The 10,791-nt window shown below is 41.2% G+C and overlaps 1 protein-coding gene across 1 annotated transcript; it reads right to left on the bottom strand.

Moving 5' to 3' along the window:
* Positions 1–681: 681 nt before the first annotated feature.
* LOC136498952 (mediator of RNA polymerase II transcription subunit 15a-like) lies at positions 682–10,393 on the bottom strand. The gene is given in 11 exon segments (XM_066494650.1): positions 682–1,107; positions 1,189–1,277; positions 1,390–1,581; positions 1,719–2,027; positions 2,029–2,061; positions 2,581–4,023; positions 4,572–4,642; positions 5,921–7,162; positions 8,311–8,425; positions 8,721–8,832; positions 9,944–10,393. Coding segments are annotated over 11 exon segments (3,969 nt in total). The 5' UTR covers positions 10,099–10,393; the 3' UTR covers positions 682–899.
* Between the last annotated feature and the right edge of the window lie 398 nt (positions 10,394–10,791).

The raw sequence follows: 10,791 nt of genomic DNA, 5'->3' as shown, positions 1-10,791 counted from the left end.
TCATTGGAAATAAATCTATAACTAAGTTATACATGATTCAATGAGTATGAAATTTTTACTATAGTTCAAGCATACAATAATTAGCCCGCCATAAAAATTTCACCATAATTGAACCATAGAAGCTGTAGCTATGAATTATTCTATTTAATTACAGAAAAACATAGATCTAAAACTACAGCAAAAACTTTGTACTAAAGAATACCATATTATATGTTCACTGTGTAAAACTACTCACATAGAGTCCAACAAAATTAGATTTTTTATTTTATGATTTTTCTATGATTTTTAAAAGATTAAGTAAAAATAAATAAAAAAAGATAAAATTACCGCCATTGTAGCAAAACCACCATCTAAAACCGCTTAGGGGGTTATTTGACCGGTTTTAAAAAGTTCAGGAGGTAGAAAATCCATTTTTATAGCTTAGGGGTGAAGTAGTCCACCTGAATAGTTAAGAGTTATGCAGACTTTTTCTTATAAAATTATCAACAAAAAGCTAGGTAACCACGTTAGTTCTGTAAATAAAGAAGTAAGCATACATGATACTCCATCCGTTCTAAATTATAAGTCAATTTAACTTTTTTTATATAGATTTTGCTATATATCTAGGCATTCGTTATATCTACTATTAAAATTGATGTAACAAAAAATCGACTTATAATTTGATGTACCAAAAAAATCGACTTATAATTTAGAACGAAGAGATTACTAAATAGTAACCGAACTGAAGCACCCAAGTTTGCTCAATACACTGTACTGTACACGATCATATTTATCAAGCTAATAGTGACTCAATACCAAAAGGAAGGAGGTATACAACAGACAAACTGTTTTTTTTTCTTTTACTCAAACACATAAATACTTATATAGTGTAATAAATAATGATAATAGATACAATATACTTATGAAGCGCCTACGCAGCTTTCCCAACAACCATAGCTCGAGCTGAAACTGCCTCCGCCAGCTTGCTGGGCATACTCTGCGATCACTTTGCGGGCGCAAGCATCCCATGTTCTTGCGATTTCTCGCAGTGACATGGGCTCAGCTAGACCCCGGAGCAATACACTGAACTTTGACTTAGCCTTCGTAGACAGGTCGTCTGAGTTACTGCTGCAACCACAGAGCACCACCGTGAGGTTTGTTTGCCGAAGCACCTAACATATATACAATAAAATATGCCGCTACACGCACCATTGTTCATCAGGAAACTTGTCCAGGAGCACCGGGGAGCATTTTGGGTAGCTAGCAGGAACAAGCAACCTCAACGGCAAAATCGGACTCTGCCACGCATTCCAACATATGCAACAAAATGAGACAACCATACAAGCATGGACCCTTCAATCAAAAGTAGAAAGAAAAGAAACACAGCAAAGGTGTTTTGAGGCTCCTCACCATCTGTGCTGAAGCAAACATGGATTTCAAGCTGGGGCTAACAGCAACAGCAGTGAATGTGCATCTAATGACTGTCCCTTCGCCCCCCACAGATGTAGTGAGGGACTCAGCATCATCCTCAGAGACATGGAGCTCTGTATCTATAAGCTGCTGGTTTATCTCCTGAATCTCCTCCATCAGAGCATGGTTTACCTACAAGGTAGCCAACAGTTTGGATAAGAGATAAACAATGTTTGCCCTTTTTAGAGCCAAATATGCAAGCCACGGGCGACTATTTGTAAAACTAATGCTCTACATAGCTTATCCACAAAAATTTTAAAGAACCACACCTCAGCCCTTTGCCACTTGACACGTGAGGTTGCAGTTGATTGTAGCTCTGGAGTGCCAACACTATATGATTGCTTCAAGCTATCATTCACGCTTACAGCCGATGACACATTAAGAGGCATAGCACTAGTGTCCCGCTTCATTTTCTTTGATGCACCACTCCCGTCATGAGTTATGAAGTTCCTGGCTTGCAAGCGGCACTTTGTCATAGCGACAAGATCTTCACCCACAGCAGCTCTAGAACCATTACCAGGCGCTGATCCAGCGATCCTGTCAATCATACTCACGACAGATCCAATATCGCTAACTGCAAGCACTAAGGGACTCGCGCTGTGTTGTTCGCAACTGTATTGTAACACAAAATTTGAACATGAAACAGAATACCAAAATAGTGGAATAATAATTTAGACCCGAATACCATCAAATAAAACTAATTTAGTAAAGGATGCCAATGACTTCTTTGTATTATTACCATAAAAGGTTAACAGGCTATCAGAGAAACGTCTGGATTACGAAGTGAGATAATGTCTTATGCTGCTTACACAATTTCGGATAGGCAAAAAGACAAGAGCCAGAAATAGAATGAAATCTGACTACTGTATTGACCATCATATCAAGAACTAGCTGATCAAAAAAATACATTGTACCAACTTTAATATGGTATCTCTAAGAGGGCTTGCCAGGGGAAGGTGCCATATACCTACTCCTATAATAGCTGAACTTTTAGTCCACATTTTCTTTTATGCTAGTATGTTATGGAGATTTATAACCATATTAATCACGTTCAACAGAATGTTCCAAACAGAATTGATCAAGCAACTAATTGCCAAAAGAAAGTAAACATGAAGGTGGCAAGTTACTGACTGCTTTAAGCAAGCGATCGAGAGGCCTTTCTGCTGCTGATTTGGTTGGAACTTGAGTTGGTAGGTTAACCTGACTTCCATCAGCACTTGTGAATTCTGCAAGCAAGGGTGACGCTGATATACCTGGTGTGTTAACGGCTATAGATTGTGTCTGAGGTGCAAGGGATGTTTGCTGATGTCCAGCCTGCCCAGCACTAGTGAGCGAAGATAAGTTGGAGAGTGGTTTATCTGAATCCACTGGCATCGGTGATGGGGCAACAGGAGGGGATGGAGATGGGACAAATGGTGAGTTAGCTGAATGCAATGGTGTCCCGGTCTTCACTTGAGATTGCAACAGACTGTGCTGATCAACCTGAGGAGAATGGTGTGAAATTTGTGGGGACGATGCTTGGAGGTTTTGCGGAGAAGAAATTGGAAAGACACCACCCTGTTTTATCTGCTGATGATAATAGTTACGCTGGCTCAGCTGTTGATACATTCCAGATTTGATTGCAGCTCCTTGCCTAACCTTTAGCTCATTCACATCATTTCCAGAATGAAGCTGTGGAACCGGCATCTGCCCTTGCTGCTGTTGTTTCTGTAGTTGCTGTATTGGGAGCTGCTGTTGAAGCATTTGCTTTTGCTGTATCTGTTGCATCATCTGCTGACGCTGCTTCATTTGCTGACTTTGCATCATCTGATGCTCCTGATGTTGCTGCTTTAGCTGCTGCAATGGATTTGCATTTGCTTGCATGGCATTGGTATTAGTCTGCATTGTACTCATTGCATTGTTGGATATCATGTTACTACTGGACTGCTGCTGTGCATTCAATGCACCCTGCATAGGACCAGTGCTTCCCTGTTGCAACGCAGTACCCATAGAACCATGCTGCACAGGATTAAAATTGTTTCCCTGAGCATTCTCCAGATTAGAGCCAGCCTGCGGTGCATTTGTGACATTATGCTGTGTTGTTGGAACACCAAAGTTTGTTGCTTGAGGCGCAGGTACATGCTGAATGCCAGGTGCTCCAGAGCTCTGTACTCCTGTGTTCATACTTGGTAAACTTGCTTGAGGCATCTGATTAGTATGACTATCATGCTGCTGCAAACCTTGGGAAGTCTGATGTTGCTGTGAAATGTTAGAGCTAGGAGCTTGCCCACCAGATTGCTGAAATGTTTGCTGTCCAGGTGCCTGCACAGGCTTCCTTCTTTGTGAACTTAGGATACTGAGAATTTGCCTCTCGTAAACAGGGATTTTTTCCCTAAAAGCTGGCTGAATGCTGCTCTTGTTAACTTGCAGGAAATGCAATGTGCGCTCCAACGTTAATTTAAAGACCTTCATCTTTTCATACTGCTCTGCTGACTTTTGAGCAGGCATGTGGTTGTCCAATTGTTGTATCTTCATGGATATCTTATTGTACAAATCATTCAATTCCGCAAAGTATTGGTCCTTTAAACTCTTAATCTGTGCACAAATGAATGAAAAACCGTTAAATTGGTTGCCGAGGTTACACGCTGATATACTTAAAGAACAAGGCTTTCCATTAAGTCACAAGTATGACACAAGATCGAGTGGTTGCCATTACAAGCATAGAATCTGGCACAAAAAGGGAAACTATGAAGTCCACTGAAGGAATCATGTGTTCTCTAGATCAACCCAATTAACTTAAAGAAACCGACTGCCTAAAGAAAGAAGTAGCCTTCATACATCTAGACACCAACTGCTCCATAGTACATATGGAGTTATGGAAACAGTCACACAGATTCCCTAAAATACTAAGGTCTGCCAGAAGATAGCACATCTACATACAATGCTAAATATCTTTGTTATATGGATTTCAATTCCAACTTTATCTTAAAAAAGAGTGAAAACAAGGAGGGTTGTTTGGCAAAAGAACAGACCAATAGAAAACAGTAAAAGGAATTTCGGGGAAACAGAAAGTGGAAATCATATCTATAAAGGTGAAAGTAAGCTAAAAGTGACAATGCCAATGGGATTGTAGCATGCTTTACCATTTGATATAACTCCTCTTGCAAATCACCTGTGCCTGGATGACCAGTTTGAGCAGTGGAATCCACAGATGCTGCATAGAAAGCAAGGTTGTCAAAACTCAATCAGCACCATGAACAAGCAATCAAGTAGTAACCTAGTACGGTATACAATGAGATGCAAATAGTGAGTGCAAAATTTCTGCACTTACTAGTGGAAAGAGTCAGACAGTGAATTAAAGGATAGAGTACAAAGAAATATTGCAGAGTAGCATTTGCAACAATACCAAACACAAATGGGAACACTGAAGATCAACACAGAGGCACTGTACACTGTAGTATGTAACTGCATCAGAATTATGTATACATGATTGCCATTTCCAAATTTTTTTAGTCTAAACAATTAGAAGCTTGTTCTTCCAGCTTAAGCATTGCCTTCAGAGAATAATGTGGAAAACAGAAAATTATTACTTATCCTTAAGAGCATCTCCAGCAGTCCACCATTCTCATCTCCAATGAGAAAAGACTGCCATTTGGGGGATTTGGCTCGCTCCAGAAGATACCCGTTCTAGCCCCCAATGAGAACATTTTTTTGCTCAGCCCCTCAAAATCCATCCCACAGCCCCTCAAAGATGAGGGAACCCTCCATCCCCCCAATACCTAAGATTGTTGACGGGTGAACAAACTGTCACACGTCCACCTCCGCTTGCTTGCGCCGCCATCAAGAAGCCGAACTCAAGCCACACCCTCTGGCACTATGAGAATGGAGCAGCGAGCTCCGACGGAGGGAGAAGACTGAGGGGAGAGGTGTGGCAGAGCGAAACTGGTGCGTTGTGAGGAGAGGGGTGCAGCAGGTCAAGCATCCAGGTTGGGCCATACCCGCACGTAAGGGTGAATAGGAGAGAGAAAAAAAACACTGACAGGTGGGTCTGTTTTGGCATAGGTGATATTGGGGGTGGATTTTTCTCTCTGCTTGAGCAGTAGCCCTCAAGCCCCCATAAAAAAATTAAAATTAAAAAAAAACACTGATAAGTGGGTCTGTTTTGGCATAGGAGATATTGGGGGTGGATTTTTCTCTCTGCTGGAGCAGTAGCCCTCAAGCCACCATAAAAAAGATTTAGGCTCCCCCCAATAACTTCCTTTTGGAGGTAGATTTTTCTCACTCCGCTGGAGATGCTTTAAGATGGCTAAAACTGCAAGTGGAACCAGAAGTTTTCTTCGTATCTAGTTACAACAATGATAGTAACTTAGTAAGCATAACAAGGCCTCGGCTTCAAGAAAAAATGCACAAAAGGGCTTGCACAAGACTATGGGGAATTGTTAAGGGTACAATAATAGTAAAAGACTGCAAGGACCCTATATGAGGAACTTACTACTGGGTGCTTCTTGGAGGCCCCTCTGTGGCTGAACGTATTGCTTTTGTTGATCAATATTATTTTGTTGCAAGAGCATGCCAGCTGAAGTTTGGAGCCTTTGTTGCATTCCCAATTGTTGCTGCACTTGATTAGGCTGAGACTGGAACTGCAACATCATATGTTGCTGAGGTTGCTGAAGCTGGTTCTGCTGAGACTGAGATTGCATCAAACCCATTGATGTCTGCTGAGCATGCTGTTGCTGCTGTGGTTGCTGAATTGGCTTTTGCTGCTGTAACATATGCATACGGACATTTGGCGCGGTTCCAAGAAGCTGCTGCTGCTGCTGATTTTGCTGCTGCTGTTGATGTAGACTTGACATATTTCCCTGGTTCGCCAATTGTTGTGGCTGGTGCAAGGGCATAGATTGCTGGTTCATCATCTGCTGTGTTTGCTGCATATTCAAAACATTATTTGACTGAACTGGTAGCCTTTGTTGCTGTTGCATCTCCACAGCACCACTCTGCTGATTCATTAACTGATTTTGCTGTAAATTTGACTGCTGCCCCATTAATTGCTGTGGCTGCTGTTGCAAAGGAATGTTGGGCTGTTGTGTTGGCTGAGTTTGCTGCAGAGAAGGCTGCTGGTGCATGGACTGTGCATGTTGCTGCTGCCTCACTACAGATTGTGTAGGCTGCTGGAGTAATGATTGCACAGATTGTTGTACTGAATTCAATGGATTCTGTTGAATACCACTCTGTGTAGCTGACTGCATCCCCATGGACTGAGTTTGTGGAATGGTGGTCTGCCCAGGCTGAAGGCCAGATGACATTTGAATCATGGGCTGCTGTGAAGATTGCATCTGTGTTGACTGCAACAAAGTTTGCTGCTGCTGAATGTGCGGTTGCATAAGTGGATTCTGCTGCAATTTCTGGTTCATCAACAATTTCTGCTGTTGATACATTAACTGATTATGTGCTTGTTGTTGTTGTTGCTGCTGCTGCTGCCTACCAGCCATTTGTCTTTGTGCAGCATACATATCTTGTGGAGTACCTTGTGCTAAACCATTGTTCATGGTATTTTGTGGCATGCCAGACAGATTCTGCAGCGTCGATGCCTGGCTGACACTCAAGTTCTGACCAAGACTAGGAAGCGAACCTTGAACAGATGTAGAAGCATTTAGCTGCCGTGTCTGTTGCTGAGACATCAACGGGATAGCTGATGACTGTGCTGGATTAATACCTTGTGGTGGAAGGCCAGGTGCTGTTTTAGAAAATATATACCATATGAATGTTAAGGCAAGGAATGCTTACATTAAAATTGTAACAAGGATGCAGAAGCACTCAATGCAACATATTACACATAAAATTGACAGTGAGCTTCTGTATTTCTGAAGAAAAAAATAGGGAAGTATACTGCAAGCAATTAGGAACCGAGTAATTGATTCACATCTGAAAAGAAAAGTACAGTGGCATAATTATTTAGAATGCATGTGCATCACTTTACACCCCAACAATTAATAAGCATTCCCTCCGTTCCAAAATGTATGGTGTTTTAGTTTTGTGCTTTTGTCCTAAAACTTCTGTAACTTTGATCAAGTTTATATAAAAAATATATTAACATATACAATCTATATTACAAAGAAAATGCACCATGGAGACATATCTCATGGTGGATTAAACGGATTTTTGATGTTGTAGATGTTGCCATGTTGGTGCATTTTTCTATTTTGACTTACGAGAAAGCTAAAACAACCTATGTTTTGGGGCGGAAGAATAACATCTAAGGCCATTTACAGTAAAAAAATATCTAAGAACCTGGATTCAAAGTATTTTCTGAGTATTGGAAAACTATTATGGTTCTGCAAAAAAAACATTGGTTTTGGAAAGCTATTGGGCGTTTGGATGCAACAAACCTTCTAGTTTTCAAAGACATGGTATTGTTAAAATTTTAGTCTTTTTGAAGTTTGAGATACTCCACTCAAGACCTTGCTAAAATTGTAGTCTTTGGAAGTTTTAGATACTCCACTCCACTTATAACCTCAGTAAACGACAGTTTTGCACACTTTTATCTTATAAGACTACAGTTACTTCATACCATAGTTTTTCACTTTTTCTAAAACTACGGCATCCAAACAGGCACTATATTATGATAGCCAATAAACTTTAGCAATAACAAATTTGCCCTTTAAGACAATAAAGTGAAAAAAAAATCGTAAGATGCAAATATGAACATATTAGGAAGCAAGTGAAAATAAAAAGCATGCATTCCACCAGTGAGAAGTAAACTCTCTTAATGTGGAAAACTTAACTATGCCCTGAATATCTTGCCTGCATTCTTTTTTTTTAGAAGCAAATACATTGATAGCACAAAAAAAAAAGGTGTGATGTTGCATTTGCTGTGTATGGTACCTGGACCAGGAGGGTTCTGATTTGGAATCACTTGAGCACTTCCAGGGTTCTGTTGGGTCTTTGTCTGACTTTCCATGGACAGCATTTTCAGAGAAATCTTCCGCAAATAATCAGACTGAGTGATACAAAACAAAAGGATTTAAGTTGTGGTTTTTGCATTAATACAATTTACATGTGCAAGTTGCATGGGCCCATGATATTTTGATACCACGCCTCCTAAATATGATTAGCAGAGTATCCATGCATTGCCCCATCATGTATTTTACCATGATAAAAAGATCTATAAGCATCTAAAATTTACCTAAAAGCCTTTAAGATTGTCATAGATCAAATGTCCATACCATTGACCCACCCCATGACTAAACATTCTGACTCTGCACGGGAGCGTACTAGAGTTAGGTTAAATGTACCTGGCTGATGGCTGCAGTATATATTTTCTCTTCAAATCGCACAGCAATTTTGTGAAGCTCAGTCAGTCCTTCTGGTACTGATACTGGCAGGTGCTTCTTCAGAGTCTCCATTCTATACATATATAATGCAAGAAGTGATATATTGAGAGATACACTGATAAATGTGTTTGATTACCATTTAATTAGTCCAGTAAACCAGAAGCCCCAGTACATGTACAAAAATAATAGTTCGCTTGTGGAAACAGTGGGCATGGAATTTGTGGACCGCTAATGCACATACATATTTTTGAACCGAACGAACAACTAGGGTAAAAATGGACACATTCAAGTGGCAACTAGGGTAAAATTTAAGTGGTGGCAAGGGTAAAATGGACACATTCCATTGGCAGGCATATACATGACTTAATAATTAGTTGGCAGAAAAAGACTCGGGTCATACCGCATAACCAATGCTAAAAGGTCCTACACAAGATGAGGATCTAGGAAGAATATGGTTTTACCCTTTCTTATTTTGCAAGGAGGTTGACAAATTGGAGAAAGTCAGCAGCCTACCGCTACGCCATGCCTACCCTCCACTAGGGGATAGAGAAGTGTTTGGAAAAAAAAAATCACATTATGAGTTGTCAGCATTCTACACCCATACTCTAAAAAACTCAAATGTTGCGATATGCAGTTGCATATGTTTCTATGTGTGTTTATTGTGCAGAGATGGCTTTATAAAGATTTTTTTTTTTGAATCTTATAGCAAGCAAACAGGTAGTCAAGTAGTTTCTACTGATAATTTTGATGATTAAATTTGGTTTAAATAAAGATATATAATCTTAGAAAGTATGATGTATTGGATTGGATGGCATTAATGCGACTGTATGGATCCATATGTCACGAACAAACACGACTGTATGGATCATATGTCACGAACAAACGAGTAGGTGATTCGTGGGTAAACAAAGTAGACGAATTGTTAGGTCCAAGTGCGAATTGTTAGGTGCACGGATGGGTCAGCAGGTCTAAGTGCATGGATGGATCAGCAAACCCTACCCAGCAAGCATGATACTTTCTATCTAATCTAAATAAAGTAAAGAGGGAAGCAGGTGTACACGGATCGAATCGATCGAATCGTAAAAGAAGCGACATGGATCCGCCACGGCGGAAGGAAAAGATTGCAGTTGCTTACAATTCCCATTAGGGGGAGGAGGGAGGGAAGGAAGATGGAGAGGACGTACATCTTATTGACGATCCTGTGGCGCGCCTCGGGCTGAAGCTGGGTGCGCCAGTCGCTTCCGGCGGGGGCAGCCGCGTTAGGGTCGACGCCGCCGGCGGCAGCGACGGCGGCAGGGTCGGCGCCCTGCGTGGGGCGCCAGTTGGCGGCGCCGTCCATGGCTTTCCGCCCTAGGGACTCGGGCGCCTCTCTTGCTCTTTCTGATTTGTTTGCTGGCTTCGATCGATCTGCTGGGCGACGATGGAGGGAGCACTTTCCCCCAGCTCCTCTCTGATAAGCAGGAGGGGAGCAACCGAGGTAGCGGCGACGACGAAATCGATTGTAGCGAGGAGGGGCAGGGGCGGAGGAGCGACCAAGAAGGAATTGAGGAAAGCCAACACGTCACGACTCACGCACGACTCACGAATCAGGATGCTGAATTTATCTAAAAAAAGGATTCAGGATGCTTGATGCGCCACCTTCTCCTTTTCAGTGGGCGTCTCGGCGATAATAAAGCGAGCAAGTCAAGGCTCATGGCCCCCGATATTAGCCCATTTCCTCGGTTTTGATATCATATCTGCATCAATTTTCTCTAATTATCTTTACATGTTGTATTAGCTTTATCCTAAATTAAATATTTAGATCTTTAACCACCAATTCAAATATATATATATATATATATATATGGTTCATAACACAATATTGATATTTTTAGATTTACTATTGTAAGGGATCTAGCACGCGGGTGACTAGGCCTATTAAAACAAAACTTCATCGCGGCGGTCACTAATTGGTGCGGTGCTCCTGTACTTTTACACGTCGAGCAAAACTGCGATGGTGTCGTGTATCAGCTTCGAAGGCACAATTCAAAAA

This window comes from Miscanthus floridulus, chromosome 13, assembly GCF_019320115.1.
Source record: "Miscanthus floridulus cultivar M001 chromosome 13, ASM1932011v1, whole genome shotgun sequence".
Classification (NCBI taxonomy): domain Eukaryota; kingdom Viridiplantae; phylum Streptophyta; class Magnoliopsida; order Poales; family Poaceae; genus Miscanthus; species Miscanthus floridulus.
The sequence above is the reverse complement of the archived record's forward strand: the minus strand, read 5'-3'. Positions and strand labels throughout refer to the sequence as shown.